Source organism: Astatotilapia calliptera, chromosome 11 (genome assembly GCF_900246225.1).
Source record: "Astatotilapia calliptera chromosome 11, fAstCal1.2, whole genome shotgun sequence".
NCBI classification, from domain to species: domain Eukaryota; kingdom Metazoa; phylum Chordata; class Actinopteri; order Cichliformes; family Cichlidae; genus Astatotilapia; species Astatotilapia calliptera.
In genome coordinates this window covers 33983317-34000329 of record NC_039312.1, presented here as the reverse complement: position 1 = coordinate 34000329, position 17013 = coordinate 33983317, and the positions used below count along the sequence as shown (strand labels likewise).

The window sequence follows — 17013 nt, the reverse complement described above, 5'->3', positions numbered from 1 at the left end:
CATTCTAATTCTAAAAATGATATTAAGATGAGCTAAACTGCCTCAGGGGAAGCTGGTCAGAGGGTGCTGTGAACTCAAAGGTGTCTGAGGGTGTTGTAAAGGGGAAGCAGTGTAACGGTTGCACCAAATATGTGGCTTCCTGTGCTGTTGCTCAGCACACACACAAGTAAATATCACAGCGGTTGAATACCTGTGAGTAGAACTAATGTCAGGCCCGAAAGATGAACAGCGCCGTGTTTTATGTTTTTTAATGTCACTTCTGAGGTTTCTCGGAATGCATTTGTGGTCTGTGTTAAGCATTTTTCATTGAATGAAATGTCATAGCAGGATGTGTACGATCATCCGAACAGACGATGCTGTGGTGTGCGAAGGCTTCATGCTGCCTTTGATTAGGTGGGAAGTGGCACCACCGTGTGGCCAGTCAGCAGTGCAACGTGCAAATAAAAAGTGCATCAGGTTGGTTTACAATAATCTTTATTAAACGTCTATATGCAGAATTCAACAACCAAAATAGAATACTCAATTACATAAATTACAGAAGCACATAACAGTGAAAAGGAACATAATTATTCCAATGACTTTCACAGTTTACATTCATGTCGGCCTAAAAATTCAAAAACAACTCAGAACCAGCTGGCATTTTTAAAACTCTGTTCAGGTTGGACTGATGCAGTATACGATTGTTTGACCTTTATTTACTATGAAGATGTGGCCTATCAAGAGTACGAGGTGCCAGTTAGTAAAGTCTATATTAAAACCTGCATAATGGAGATTTTTTTCTTTATTGTAGTGTTCCATGTTAGCCACAGAGTCTTTAATAATTGTAGACCATGATCAAATCCTTGCAGTATTTTTTTATATTGTGAGAGTTAAAGGGGACCCATTCCTTTTCCTTTTATATATATTTATATATAGTTTAAACATGTTAAACATTACCAGTGTTTTTAAAAAAATGAGGTCAGAATATGTATAATTATTCCGTATATTACATTCTATTGGGGGTCAGTGTGACGTGATATAAGGCAGTCATTCCTAATATGAGCATATCAGGGGTGACAGAGGGAATCTTCCTATCGCTGTACAAAAACTGTCTGCAGTTCAGATGGTGGTGCAGCAGAGGGCGCTCACAAACTACTTATTATTGGACAGAAGTGAATGGCGCTAAATGGCTAAAACAAATAATTTACAAAATAAAAAATAAACATTGTTTAAAAACGTGAGTCCAAGAATAAAAATATGCAGCTGGAGATGAGCAGAATATTTCCAATTTAAATATCTAGCTCAAAAATCCAGTTTGCTTTTATTCTAACTTGTTTATTTAGGGCCACAAGTAACATACCAGTCCAACCAGACCTCCAGTTCTATTGAAGCTTGATGACACCCCAGTAGGTATCGTCATTTAGAATTTCACCTGTTATGTTTATGCTGACACTGTCCAACGGTCTAAGTTTGACAATCTTGGCCAACCACACTGAGTTCTCTGATGAGGCCGGGTAGATGCCCTTAGCCAGTGGCTTAGTTTTCTTATCATGAAAGCCAGTTCTTTCCACAAGCACACATCTCTCCCGTGAATCTTTCCTGAAGGTCACCTGGGCGTAAAAGAAGTAGGTCCCGTTTTCCTGGACGATGATGGACGTTCCACACAGGGTAAGGGTTTTGTTTCGATTTTGTTTCGAAACAGAATCTGTAGGAAATATGGAGAACGTTTCTTTAATCACTCAGTTACTTTAAATTCATTTTTAATAATTGATTTTTAACCTTTTTTTCTTGTTGTTGTTTTGTGTAATCAACCCAAATGTTCACGTCAGGTGTGATTTGAGGCCACAGGGGAAGGGTGGATCAAGTGAGTTAACGTATACACCATTATCCTTCTCAGTATGTGGGGGGGGAGGGTAAGGGGCTCCAGAAAAGTAAGAAAAATTCAGAAACTTTAGCACGTGATGTCCAGTTCAATGGATGCACCATTGCGCTTCATATCTGATATTTTTGATGGTAGCGCTGCAGCTGATGTTCAGCAGCATCGATAAATACTGCATCATTGTTAATTACTCTCTAATTTACATCTTTGATTAGGCAGACGGGAAAATGTCAACTTTTGCTGGAGTTTCTTCCAAATGTCTCTCGGATCCGGTGATGAGAACACAGAGACTGGTAGCTGTTGACTCAGACCTCACAGTGGAGTAGTTTCTCACTGTATGTGGGAAAGTTTTCTTTGAAGCTTTGAAGGTTAATTATAGCTTGTGGACTGCAGTGAAATATCTCAGATTAATATCTAATCTTCTGTGCTTGACCAGTTTTCCACAGAGGGAAACAAAACAGAAGACGGAGGCGAGCTGGGTTAACCTTTGTTGTCTAAATCAGTTCAGTACGTTTAAATGTGAAATATAGAATGATATCTGACAGTAAATCGGTATAAGCGTTATTACGGTAATTGAATGCTGGTTTTTCCACTTTACACACGTTTTCTTTGAGCGTACAGAAAAGAATCGGGTGAATACCCGAGTCAGGGATAATAATAACTATTAATAAATGAATATTTTAGCGCTCAACATTGACACGCTGAATGCCGGTGGGTGTGCAACCCATGCCTTATTAATCTGTCAACTGAAGTGAAGAAAACCACATGAAAGAGGAAATGGAGGAAACTCTCCAACCGACTTGTTTTTTTTAATGACTAACAAAAAGTGTCTTTTTTTCTTGAATTTCCTGAAAGGAAGTGCTTTTTCCTCTCTGCTTCAGATCAGTGGGCCCCATAATCACAGCTGAATAAATACACCAGGTAAACAAAGCTGATCTTCCAATTAGTGTCTAATTTTCCTGCAACATACCACCTGACGAACTTGTGAAATCTGCTGCTGTGGGCTGTAATTATACGTTAAGTCGGTGCAGCCCACATTACAGAGCTGCTTCGGGTTTCTTGTGGTTTTAGAAACCCACTTCACACAGGAAAACTGCTGCATAGTGGGAGGAAAACAGTAAATGAGATTGGAAACATAATGAGGCTGCACGGCTCTGTGTTTCTCAACGGTTTAACCCGTGCAGAGGATTTCTTTGTGGATGTGGTGAACTTTTAAAACGTAGATGTAATAGTTATTCGTCAGCAGGATAAGTATGATAACTTTTATCTCTTCAACACAATAAACCTCATGGTTTTAATCTGTTCTACCGCTGGCATAAAAAATACCTTCTCCAAATGTAGCCAGTAACTTCTCCACAGCTATAAGACCAAAGTGAATTATAAAGGGAACCGTGGGACAGAAAATGAAATATAATATGTCTCTTTGTGCCGTTGCCAGACCACAATGGGATCTGAAAAAAAGTAACATCTTCACTTCTGCCTGTTGTCAAAACTATAAACTAAAGAGCACATTAACCTCACAACTAAACGTGTCACAATATACCTGTACTGATGACATCTCAAATGTCAAATAGATAATGTGAAATAATCAGTCCAACCTAGCATTTTGTAGATGGTCACACTGCATATTAATGCTATCTTGAAAAAGAAGAAGAAAACTGCTCACAAAATAATGTTGATGCAACTGACAAAGAGATTAAATAAAACGATCTCTTCAATGTGGAAGGTAAACCCCAACAAAAAGGGGTAACGTGTGAAGAAATAACCATGTTAATCCCAAGAGGGGTCTTTACCTAACCCATAATCTGTATATAAAAGATGGAAGTAGCCTCTGAGTTTGAAAAGTGAAGCCAATGCAAAAATACCTCAACCCAGCTTCACAGGGGCCACATCCATCTTTCATATACAGCGTGGCGTTGAGAAAACGAGGCGTCTTTAAAGTCGCATCTCTGTTCCAAGCTTTGCACAACTTTAGATCACAGCAGGATCCGAACATGACCAGATTCCCAATGCCGTTCCTGCGTTTGGCTTCTTTCCTCCTCACCCACACCGGAGCTGGTGTATTCTTGACTTAGTGGTTTTAATAACAGATATGGCCTGCTCTTGTCGTAAAGGGATTCCTATCAGACTGTTAATGTAGTAACACATGAAAACACTTTGGAGGGGAAATAAACTTGTACCTGCAGTGTATTAAAAAAGGAAATACTAATAAATCCATCCACTGTCAGACTGGTTAACTGAAACATGACGTCAGCTTTTATCACCCATCCACTTTAGATTAGAGATAAAACACAGAGAAACACAGCAGTATATCAGTTTCCTGTCTAAGTTCTAAGTATTTGAGAACATGTGCCTTCATATAGAATTTGTAGAAAGTTGTACCTTTTTTTCTTTTCTTTCACAGAGTCTAAACAGACTCAGTTAGTTAACCCCAGGTTGGTTGAAATATTCAAATTAGGTGTTATTTTGTTATTTACTTGTTTGTTCACACCCCTCCCCCTCAACCCGCCGTGTCCTCGTGCGCCTCATTTGAAGGCTGCCCACGTTTTTCAGAATGACTTTCAGCTGCTACTGACATGTCTGAGCTCGTTGCACTCAGCATCTGTAGGCGTCCAGTTTAACAGTAGTTTTTATGCATGGCAGGCATCATCGTGATACGAGATCAGTAACAAGTGAGAGTTGTCTCTTTGGATGTGTAGCAGAGTTAAGATTTGTCTGTGTGATCATTAAAAGTTGGTGTAAAAAGACATAGTAAGAACAAGGGATACGGTTTTCTCATGAAACTCATGATTGTCAGAGCATGCCAACTTCCCACATGAAAAGACGTGAGCTCACCTACAGACAGACGTCCATTATGGTGGGAAATCTGGATGAATGGGTGAGAGCTTCCTGAAATGCAAAATAATTTAAAGGATTATGACATTTTCAGTCTTACGATTATGTGATTGTCCATGATAAATGTGACAAATGATATTTACCTGACTTAAAAGGTTCCTGAGTCTGCCTTTGTATGCGACCTGAATGAGTTGAGTTGATGGTCTCTGGTGTAGGGACTCCAACCTTGAGGAAAAATCAAAACATGCTCAACAAGTGTGCCGTAAACCTCCTTTCTTTAAGAAGGTCACCATAGATATTTGTGGTTGCAAAAAGACTTCAATTTCTATAGAAATCTGTGAGCTGACCTCTATACACAAGTTACTCCTCAGTTTGTGAGCTCAATCTCTCATTTCAGTATGCTTGTTGGCTAACAACGTGTCAGTCATCCGCTGTTAAGCACTGAACAAGCGGCTTCACAGTGAGACCCAGCCTTCCTGGTCAAATCTGACTTATTTGTAACCAATATGGTGAAAAAAATCCTCCAGAGGTTTCAAAACTCAAGACTTCTGAATCTAATAGATGATGTCAGTGAAGCTATATCCATCTTTTGTACTGTTCCTGGCTGTTTGTCTTATATTGTTTTTCAAGTACTCACATTTCCCTTTAGCCTTTACCTTTTCCACTATTGTAAATAAGGATGTGCTCTTGCAGTACAAACTGGAATTAAAGGAAATTACAGCCTGCTTCGTTTTCAGTCAATATCCTGAAAATGTTTTGAACATGAAGTCATAGGAATTGTTTGTGTTTATGCACGATCAATACTCCACTTAAGGAAATCCCAGAAAAGTTTTTACAGAGTTCACAGAATTGGGGAATGACTAAAATCAAAGTATTATAGAAGGTGAAAGATGTACCCATGAGGAAGGATACATCTTTCACCGTCTTCAAATACTGTGATCGCAGTATCACAGTATCACACTCTGTATGTTGTTCTCATGGCCACGGATAGGTGGCCATGAGAACCTGCATTTTAATGGTAGTGGTTATTATGAAAATATACTGTTTAAAGGCTGGGGAAACCTGCAGTCAGCTGAGACTGAAGTCGCTTGGATGAGTGACGAAACATTTCTGCCCCAACCCCGATAAGGATAAGCGTAAGAGAATGGATGGATGGATGCACATAGAGAAATTCTCAGTTTCAGTCTGCAACAGCTCCACTTCTCTAAAGGCTCTATTTTATAGTTGCCATGTTTAACAGACACTGGAGAGACTTTTCAAACACAATGAGTTTCTGTGTTCCCATGAGAGTGCTATCTGACAAAATCATCAAAGATGAAGGTTTTCACTTCCACCTAGAAACAAAGAGTGACTAATGGCCCTGTAATTGTGAGGCAGATGTTGTTGGCCTTATTTTCTAATTCTGGGGATGTTTTTTAGAAGAAGAAAAAAGAAATTAAAAGAACCCAAGAGCTTAAAGCATTCTTCCTTTTGTTGAGCAAGCAAGAGGAACTCATGGTGTTGCTGCCATCTAGAGGCACAAACTGGGTATCTAGAGCTGACTTAATGTCTTTGAATAAACCGATAAGGGTAGATGTGGGGCTCATTTTATTTACTTTACCGTAATAAATATGGTATTTACACAAATTACAAGCAGCAAAGCATGTGCTTTTACAAGTGCGTTCTTGATGCAAACTAAGATATGCAAACTAAGATATGACCCCGCTAGCAGTCAACATGAATCTCAGTGAAATCTGTGTTTGTGGCAGGCATACTGACCTCTGCTGGCTTCTGATTCATTGTAGCGAGATGTACAGCCATAATCACCATGGCCACGGTGAGGAGACAGCACCAAGCCTGCAGCAGCAGGTGCCTATAAGACGACCTTGGCTGATCCTCCATTCTGTCAGACAAGTACGCACAAAACCATTTAACAAATCGGCCTTTCATTTGAGAGAATGACTTTAATTAGTATATCTTCTGGCATAAGTTAACACCAGTTAATCAAGATTTTGACTGCTCTAAATATTCTGTTTCACAGGTTTCTTTCTTCATCTCTTGGCTCTGTCACTGAGGCCTCAAAGGTGGCGGAGCATGCAGAGCTCCACTTTGACCCAGGACCCTCAAATAAAAAAAAATCAAGACTTCCATTTCCTAGTTAAATAAACATCAGGATCAAAAATAACCTTTTTACTTTTATTACAAAGTTTTCTTGATATCATATCCGCATCTTTTAAATGTTAATATATTAGAAGGATTATTTTGAACAGCGAATCATGCAAAGCCCCTCTAGTAGACACTGAGAACAAATATACCATTGTTAAAGCTCCAAGAAAGTTTTATTACCTAGTATTCAACAATATATCCTCTCATTTGTGATGTCATGACCTCTTTAATTTTAAATTGCGACCCTTTAGGGGTGGGTGGGGTCTGGGAGGGTCACTTGAGCAACTATCGCAGTATATTTCTGCAGAAAGAGCGCATTTTTTCTTCAGCGTGCTTCACCTATTGTGCTTTTGGGACTTGTACACCTCCACCTCTTCCATTAGGTCAGAGTGCAAAGCCAGACAGTGAGATGAGTTGCAAGTAAGTTCTCACTTTCGCTGTCTTATGAAATGACAACTTTCTAAGAGAAGTCACTGAATTCTTGCCCTGATGAAGTCAATGTGACATGTTAACATGACTCAAAGAAGAACTGGCCTCAATAATCCTGTGACCACAAGCACACACATTTAAACCAGACCCCACAGAAATCATTTACATGGCTCCTAGAATGGCTGCTTTGCACTTGCCGTGTTATGGTTAACCTAACCATGCTGCTGCTTGTCTGGGATTTTACCTCAGTGGGAGTTTTTTTGTCCGGTACACAGGGTTTCTATGGTTCAACATTTTGTGGTCTGCTTGTTTATTTGTAATGACATAGACAGAAACCACTCAGTGATTGCAAAAAATGCCACTGACCCTGAACTGTGCGTCCAATGCACATTGCTATGGTTTAATTTACATTCCAGTGAGGATGCACAGCAGGCTTCACATAGTTGCACTTGTGCCTGGGTTAGACAGTGAAAACACTGGTTCAACCACTCAGTCTGCAATTCGCTCACGATTTTGTCTCTTTAATCTGAATTCTAAAATCGATATGGATAGCAATTCATTTTCTGGGGGGGAATTAGTCAAAAAGTGTCATTAAATCACTACAAAATCCGAAAAATAAACAAAGGGACATATTATTGGGCTCTTTACATTACTACGCTCTACACAGTTCTGTGTGAAAGCTGAAAAATCGTATCCCCGAACACGCCTTCCCTTTTCTGTAAAAACTTTCTATATTCTGTCATGTAAGCATCACAGCGGCAGCACTGAGCTCAACCACAGACCTCTGAATGAAAACATTCACAAAGAAATCACAGGAATTTAAGACAATATATACAATAGGATCTAAATCAATCTTGACTCACCTAGTGTGTGTTGCACTCTCACTGTCCAAATTCATGTGGTGCTTGTCTCTCAAAGACATGTCAGGTTGTCAGGGTTTTCCCTGTTACATGAGCTTGTAGTGAAGATTAGATGGAGTTTTTTTTCTTTTTATAGAGTAGTTTGAGAGATGGGAGGAAGGAGGCTGTGGTGTAGGTGGTGGGGCGGTGAACAGCACAGAGCTACAAACCAGCTCATACAGCCTGGTGTGAAACTGAATAAAACTTAAAAACCAAAATTACATGCAGTTTCATGCATTTCCAATGCACAATGACTTTAGAGTAAGAGAAACATATATTTACAAAACAGACGAGTAAAAAGGTGCAAAATGCCGTAAAAGATGTAAAGATAAGCGTCGTTCCAGTGGTGCGGCCCCTCGCTGACACATTCATGTGTGTTGTGGGTGGTTTGTGATTTCCCACGTTTATAGGTCAAAGTCACCCTTTTCTAACACCCAAACAAATGACAGGGGCTTTTTTTTCTTCTTCTTAACTGACCTGATGTGTGATGAGGAAATACAGTGCGTGTGCAATAAAGCACGCTATACAGGTTCCTTGTTGATGAGTTGCGGCCACGTTGTGTCACTCTACAGAGTCTATTTTAATCACAACTAATCAGCTTGAATGTAGCCTGAATTTAGATCTAAGGCTATTCAGAGGGTGAGAGTGAGAGTTATTCATGCATTTATAATTGCAGCTTGTAGATAAAAGCTCGGGAAATATATAGCTGCATCGGGCCATTCGGTGGCTCACGTGTTGAAGATAACTGACTGCAGATTAGAAGGCCAACGTGTTATTTTTACGTTTTCCTGTATGTTGAAAAAGGAATCGATTGCCCGCTGCTTTTAACATCAGGCCTCAAACTTTCACTTTGATACAGCTAATCACATGACTCTGAGCCTAGTGCTCATTATGCTGCTGCAGCCTCTCACTGCTGGGGGACTTCCCATGATGCACTGAGCACTTCTCTTCTGTTGCCTTCTTTTCACCCCCCCTCCATGCAAGAAATGCCATAACTGCATATTTTCATGAGACAGACTTTTGTTTTCCCTGTGCTCCAGGTTACTTTTTGCTTTTTGCTTTCTTTGTTGTTTGTGGTATTTCTACTTTTTTCACTTCCCCTTCCTCTTACTCCTTAACTAGTTATGGCACACAAATGCTTGTCCAAGAACTTCTGCTAGAGAGCTTGTCCTGTAAAAAAAAAAAATTTAAAAGAGACCCTGTTGATACCATACACTTGCTCGCGGGGGGGGGGGGCTTGTCTGGTCTTTTCTTTGTAATACAAGTATACAACATAAATCCACTTGACATGTATTCGTGTATACGTGTATTCTGTATTCGTTCTTACTGTTACTTCTTTGCATGAGTTCAAAGGAATCCTTTCTTTTTCAAACACTTGGCCTGGGCAACTCATTTTCCATTTCAAACAACCATTTTAAACTCCTTCAGGCATCTTGTAAGACAGTTTTTTCATCAATTTCTGTGGCCATACTAAAGATATCATCTCTCATTGATAACATGAAGAGCCACATGTATTAAAAACTGTGTTAAGGTGAGTCTGAAGTCTGTGTTTTTGGCTGCCACCCAACTGCTTGGCCAATTAGACCAATGCCATAGACCAATGCCATAGACCAATGCCATAGACCAGTACCATAGACCAATGCCATAGACCAGTACCATAGACCAATGCCATAGACCAATGTCATAGAACAGTACCATAGACCAATGCCATAGACCAATGCCATAGACCAATGCCATAGACCAGTACCATAGACCAATGCCATAGACCAATGCCATAGACCAATGCCATAGACCAATGCCATAGACCAATGCCATAGACCAGTACCATAGACCAATGCCATAGACCAATACCATAGACCAATGTCATAGACCAATGCCATAGACCAATGTCATAGACCAATGCCATAGACCAATGTCATAGACCAATGCCATAGACCAGTACCATGTGCAGTTCTATGGTCTCTTTTCTAGTTTTTTAAATGCAACTAATGGAGTGCCGCTATTTATGCTAATGACTTGGGATAAAATGTAAATCCATCCATTAATTTTTTACGCATATGATACAATCATTTATTGTTGTGCTCACACAGCTAGCTTTGATAGTAACAGTCACAGCTGTGTCAGCTCAGACTAATTTTAAATGCACAAAAAACAAGGTCATGTTGCTCCTTATTTAAATAGGAGGGTGGCGGAAGTACTTGGGTATTGTGATTGATAATAATCTTTAAGCCACATATTGACTACCAGTTAAAGAAACTTTAGCAGGTTAAAGAGGCTGACGTTGGAGTTCATTTTCCAAAACTGATTGTGTTTCTCTTTCACTGCAAGGAAAAAGCTTGTTGCTAACATCGTTTTACCCCTACTTGATCACAGTGATATCATTTCCATGAAAACCCTGCTCATTCTCTCCCTCTGTTGGACTCTGTTTATCCCGGGGTATTAAGATTTCTCTTGCAGACGTTAAAAGACAAATGACATGAACTTGTCCTTGTTTTTGATATGATGGGTGTAAACATTAGATAGTTATTTTATTGTTTTTTATTTAACAATTATAATATGTTTGTCTGAAACAGGTCTCTCTTTTAAGTGAGACCATGAGTCTCAGTGGGACTACCTGTATAAATAAAGGTTAAATTAAAAAAAAGAAATATTCAGACTTCATTACCTGGAATATGTCAGTTTTTCTTAAATAAAACAGCTCATTTTTATTGTAAGTATATATTTGTAATAGTATACACATAACAGGAAATAAGTGAAAGCATGTTTGTTTTTTTAATCATTTTTCATTTTTGCAGTTTACTTATGAACAAACATAAGAAAGCGGTGAGATGACACTAGCTTTAGTCAAGAATCTGTGCCACTTGTTTGCTTTCATTTATCGCTGTAGATTGGCACAGGCTGTGGAAAAACTGAGACATGAAGATGACTCATGATGTTTTTTTCTCCAAAATGTGCTTCTGTATATTAAAAGAAAACTGAGAGAACATTAAGATGTGTTATTTATAGATAATGATAGTATAGTTTTCTGATCCAGCCCAACAACTCATTTTATTGGGCTGTAAAGTTGTTGTTTTTTTAATCTATTATTGTTGCTCATCTAGTGTCTCACACAACATTACTTCTTCTTCTGCAGCTTAACCAAAGTCTGGGTTCCTTTTTGGAGGCCCAATGATGTTTTCAAAATTCATCCAAGGTTTCTCATTTTGCTCTTTATATTTAGCTGCCTCAATTTTAGGATATTTAAAAATTGCATGCAGGTCACTGTCAGTTTGGTGTTATTTGTTGCACTGAAACCTGTGGATGTTTTCCAAGGCAGGCATAAACTGTTTCATAAAACTATCCCAAGAGAAATCAAATAAGTACCACCCAAAGGTAGAGTCGCACTCCTGCACTGTTTCTTTGCAGCAGATGGGTACTTAAATGACTGACTACCTCAGGCTGCTGAAGTCCTTCTTTGGAATACGTGTTGATTTGCATCCGACCAGGGAGGGACCTTTCAATGCATCCCTGTCTGATGCAGATTTTTCTCCCTTTCCATCATATGCTTCTCCAGCTCGTTTGAGGAAGGCACCAGTGGCACCAACCAAGCCAACCAAGAGGCAGAACTGCTCATCTCTGGGTCCTTCCCAAGGTCGCCTCATAGTTTGACACCTAAAAGGCAGCAAAGGAGAAACTTAGTCAGATGCTCAAACTAACTCAACCAGAGCTCTCTGAGGCCTCTCTAAAGACCAATCCTCATCTTTCTCTAAGTGGTGTATAGTTATATAACATGCGTTTTTGAGTTGTATTAAGACCTAAGCCCTACATAGCAAAATGAGGCTTCCATTACAATCCCCAATGTAAGAGTATTTTAAATGATTATTATTATTATTTTATGTCAGAGTTTTTGGGGAGACTCCACTCTTTTCAGTGAGTTCCCCGACTTGAAAGTTATTAAAAATCTGCCTGTAGAGATTGGTTTTTGTGTGTGGTTTTTGAATCTTTTTGAAGTTTTATAATTTCCCCTTTTTATATTACTCTCTCTAAGGCTGAGCTCAGACGCTTGTGGAAAGACTTTCCTTTGCACTGCTTGTGTCAGTGATCTTAGTCTTACCACAGCTTGTGGCCATAAATGAGGGTCGGTAGTTTCTGTTCATGTGCTCTGATGTTTCAGCCACTATGTGTTTGAATTTGATAAGTTTCTATTACCATGATGAGCAAATATTCTGAAGTATACAAACTGGCTCACTGAGAACATTCTTCACTTGCTTTGCAGCAAAGTATGGCTTCTTGTGACAAACTGTCATGTTTGTGCTCGCTCAGACTTGGTTTTGGAAAGATTCTGTTTTGCTAAAGAAAAAGTCCAAATCAAACTACAATTTTTGTAAGGATAAGATGTTGTTTTGATAGAATAATATAGCAGCATTTGAAGTGGAAATCCACTTATGAGGATGAGACTCAGCATGAAAACAGTAGTGAAAGTTGCCTTTTGTGAAGACAGCAGTAAGAGATGAGAGCGAGAGGGTCTATTTCCATTTCTGTTTTTGGTTTCATGTTCCATGGGACATCCCCAACCAACCAGTCTGTGTTCTCCTGGATTATTTAAATGTCACAATCTTTCTCCAACCTTATTTCAATTGAGAGCAAACACACACATACAGACACACCTACACATACAACATGAAAAAGAAAAAGTAGTATGTGGGCTACTGGGTGCTGTCCCCACTCAAAACAAGAAAACATTTTCACCATTGCTTCCTATACACCTAGCCTGTAATAGTAAAATGGTAAAACTAACAGGTATGAGTCCTTCTTTCAAAATACCTCCACAATATTTCCCACCAATAGGTCAGTTGTTATGTTCCAACACTACACCACAAAAAAACAAACTCCTTCATTTAGGACTTCACACTTCTGTTTTTGCGGTCCCATAAACCGCAATGCTACACACTGAGGTACATTAATAAAAAAGAACTCTCAAGTATTTGTTCATACATGACATGGTGTATCAATTCAATTCAATTCAATTCAATTTTATTTATATAGCGCCAAATCACAACAAAAGTCGCCTCAAGGCGCTTCATAGATACAGAGAAAAACCCAACAATTATATGACCCCCTATGTGCAAGCACTTTGGCGACAGTGGGAAGGGAAAACTCCCTTTTAACAGGAAGAAACCTCCAGCAGAACCAGGCTCAGGGAGGGGCGGGGCCATCTGCTGCGACCGGTTGGGGTGGGAGAAGGAAGACAGGATAAAGACATGCTGTGGAAGAGAGACAGAGATTAATAACAGATATGATTCAATGCAGAGAGGTCTATTAACACATAGTGAGTGAGAAAGGTGACTGGAAAGGAAAAACTCAATGCATCATGGGAATCCCCGGCAGCCTACGTCTATTGCAGCATAACTAAGGGAGGATTCAGGGTCACCTGGTCCAGCCCTAACTATATGCTTTAGCAAAAAGGAAAGTTTGAAGCCTAATCTTGAAAGTAGAGATAGTGTCTGTCTCCCGAATCCAAACTGGAAGCTGGTTCCACAGAAGAGGGGCCTGAAAACTGAAGGCTCTGCCTCCCATTCTACTTTTAAATACTCTAGGAACAACAAGTAGGCCTGCAGAGCGAGAGCGAAGTGCTCTAATAGGGTGATATGGTACTACAAGGTCATTAAGATAAGATGGGGCCTGATTATTTAAGACCTTGTATGTGAGGCGCAGGATTTTGAATTCAATTCTGGATTTAACAGGAAGCCAATGAAGGGAAGCCAAAACAGGAGAAATCTGCTCTCTCTTTCTAGTCCCTGTCAGTACTCTTGCTGCAGCATTTTGGATTAGCTGAAGGCTTTTCAGGGAGTTTTTAGGACTTCCTGATAATAACGAATTACAGTCGTCCAGCCTGGAAGTAATAAATGCATGAACTAGTTTTTCAGCGTCACTCTGAGACAGGATATTTCTAACTTTAGAGATGTTGCACAAATGGAAGAACGCAGTCTTACATATTTGTTTAATATGTGCGTTGAAGGACATGTCCTGGTCAAAAATGACTCCAAGGTTCCTCACAGCGTTACTGGAGGCCAAGGTAATGCCATCCAGAGTAAGAATCTGGTTAGATACCATATTTCTAAGATTTTCAGGGCCGAGTACAATAACCTCAGTTTGATCTGAATTAAGAAGCAGAAAGTTAGCGGCCATCCAGGTCTTTATGTCTTTAAGACATTCCTGCAGTTTAACTAATTGGTGTGTGTCATCTGGCTTCATGGACAGATAGAGCTGGGTGTCATCTGCATCGCTACCTGAATGAACCTCAACGATTTGATGGTAGGTGGCTAATAGCTGCTGTCACAAGCCACTACAGCACTGCTTCCAGTTTGATTGCCAGATTGGCAGATTTTGGCACCAAGAAGTAGGGATGGGTACCGGTATCCAGTGCCATTATTATGGCATACCTTTCCAAGGGTACTAGGCGGGCCCAGGTACGTACATTTTTTTTAGAGCAGAGCTACAGATTAAAAATGCCCAAGGTGAAGCGGTCAAAGTCTGGCTGTACTTCACAGCAAAAGATGCAAACTCAGCAGCCTGTAACAAGTGCTTTAAGGTGATACTGTGCAAAGGAGGTAACACCTCGAATCTGATGAAACACCTGGCAACGTATAGCGGGTTTTTTTTAAAAAGCCGAGAAATGCACCGTATTTGATAGCTTGCTGCGAGACCTCACTCCAAGCACATCTACTGTGTGGTGCCTGTTACCGGATCCGGAGTTAGCAACATCCTCCAAGAACATGAAGAGTAGAGTCCTGGCCCCTAGCCCTGCCAGTGTAGCAGAAATGATGACGGATGATGATGGTAAATGGCCTGTATTTGTATAGCGCTTTACTACTCCCTAAGGACCCCAAAGCGCTTTACACATCCAGTCACACACTCATTCACGCACACATTCACACATGGCAGCAGCAGCCGTTCTTCTCTGCGTGAGTAGCTTAATGTTGTTCGTGTGTAATTTACGTTGAGTAGGCTAACCACGTTATTACATTAATGCACGTAAGGCGAACTAGCAAACACCGTCGTAGTTACATGTGGCTGTCTTCTTGTTTGATGGCAAATACTCCCTTCATGTTGTATCAACAGAAAAGGCTAACTTGGTTATCATTTTGCAGAAAAAAAAGAGACTGCTAAAAATAAAAACATAAGAGGCTTTTGGAAAAAGTTTGTGTTCTCCATTCTTTAAGCACCGGTTCAAGCACCGTTTAAGCACCGGCACCATTTCAAAAGTACCGATTGGGAACCGGTATCGGATAAAACCTAAATGATACCCGTCCCTACCAAGAAGGATTATTCACAAGAAGAAAACCTTCAGTGCAGGTGCCATGATTGTTTTCTGTGAATTATCCTCCTGGGAGGGCACATTCCAGAAGATTCACCCTAAGGTCCGACAATGCAATGCTCAATGAAATGGCAAAAATATGCAAGAGCCACATCTTAGACTCTATAGGTCTGACTTAGTATGTTAGATCAAGTTCATGATATTATCTTTAGAAAAGTTGGCTTGATTGCCCTGAGGAAGCTTCTTCTGACTAAAAAGAACATAGTGGTATATTTTAAGTTTGTAAAATTGCATCTGAACAAACCACAAGATTTCTAGAACAATGTCATTTGGACTGAAACATCAAACATCTCCAAAAAGAAAATGTTTGCTCATAAATCATTGCTCCACATGTGGAGAAAACCAAACACAGGATCTCAGTAAACACTTCATACCAAATGGGTAGTACTGTGATGAATGGGTGATGATTTGGAACAATGGATGGAGTCAGTTTACAGTCAAGCATGGACCTTAGTGTTATAGCGCTAGATGTAAGACCATCTGTCTGACAAACAAAGCTTGGCTGAAACTTTGTTGATCCCAAAAAAATCCGGAAATCTAAAACAAAATGATCTGTATACACAAATGCTGTGTATAAGAGAATGCCCACAAAGCTCAATGAGCTGAAGGAATGTAAAGAAGAGTGGGTAAAAATTTCTCCACAACAATGTGGACACCGGTGAGCCTGGTTCTGCGGAGGTTTCTTCCTGTTGAAAGGGAGTTTTTCCTTCCCACTGTGATCAAAGCGCTTGCTCATAGTGGGTCATACGATTGTTGGGTTTTCCTCAGCAAGTATTTTTGTAGGATCTATCTTACAATACAAAGCACCTTGAGGCAACTTTTGTTGTGGTTTTGAGCTGTATAAATAAAATTGAATTGAACAATGCGAGAGACTTATTATACTCTACTACATCTCATATACTGATGAGGTGTGCTCAGTAACTCACTCAATTCTAGAACCAACCTTTGGTGCCCCCCCCCCCCCCCAAAAAAAGCAACAAAAAAACAAAATACAAAAAAAACATTCACTCTGTCTACTGTGTGTCACTACCTATGATGGATTCCCCAAGGCATTTGCAACTGCCTGAATTACTTCAATAACAAGTTACTAAGTGACTGGGTTTTTACAAACACTCATTTCACAATCACACTCCCCTTTGTTTCCCTGAGGAAAGATCAAATACAATGATGGTAGAATTTTGATGACGGCAAAATTACTGTGTGGTATTAAGCAAACTTACTATTCCTTTAATGACTGTGGATGTAATATGCATTGAGTAAAACAATAATAAAGTGGACACAATAATCCTACTGTCACTGTATTTGTGTTTCAGATTCTGATTTAATCTTGATTGTTTATTGTTATTCCTGGTTTTGGTTCTCTTTATTTCTTGTGTTCTTAGTGATTGTAGTCCTTCCTCCTTAGTATTTATGTTAGCCCGTGTTTAGTCTCTGTTCCCACGTCTACTCGGTGCTTTTCCCATGTCCCATGTTTCATGCCCAGTCACCCT

The 17013-nt window shown here is 39.8% G+C and overlaps 1 protein-coding gene across 2 annotated transcripts; it reads right to left on the bottom strand.

The window, feature by feature from the left end:
• Positions 1–591: 591 nt before the first annotated feature.
• Positions 592–13081, bottom strand: lta (lymphotoxin alpha (TNF superfamily, member 1)). 2 transcript variants are annotated; one of them, XM_026183359.1, is made up of 5 exons: positions 11599–13081; positions 6452–6575; positions 4837–4918; positions 4694–4747; positions 592–1684 (listed from the first exon to the last, which is right to left on the bottom strand). In XM_026183359.1, the coding sequence occupies exons 1-5, from the start codon at positions 11805–11807 to the stop codon at positions 1362–1364; spliced, it is 792 nt and encodes a 263-aa protein (XP_026039144.1). In that variant the 5' UTR covers positions 11808–13081; the 3' UTR covers positions 592–1361. The 2 variants fall into 2 exon arrangements, with proteins under 2 accessions (XP_026039144.1, XP_026039145.1); XM_026183360.1 differs by lacking the exon at positions 11599–13081 and adding an exon at positions 8131–8403.
• Positions 13082–17013: the final 3932 nt, after the last annotated feature.

What these genes read in the sequence shown, in the direction of transcription:
- lta (XM_026183359.1), bottom strand. Translation starts at nt 11,807, where the DNA reads ATGAGGCGACCTTGGGAAGGACCCAGAGATGAGCAGTTCTGCCTCTTG. An exon ending in AAGGACTTCAGCAGCCTGAG is followed by an intron (nt 6,576 to 11,598) that starts GTAGTCAGTCAT and finishes CTTGTCTGACAG; the next exon opens with AATGGAGGATCAGCCAAGGT. An exon ending in TGAATCAGAAGCCAGCAGAG is followed by an intron (nt 4,919 to 6,451) that starts GTCAGTATGCCT and finishes TTTTTCCTCAAG; the next exon opens with GTTGGAGTCCCTACACCAGA.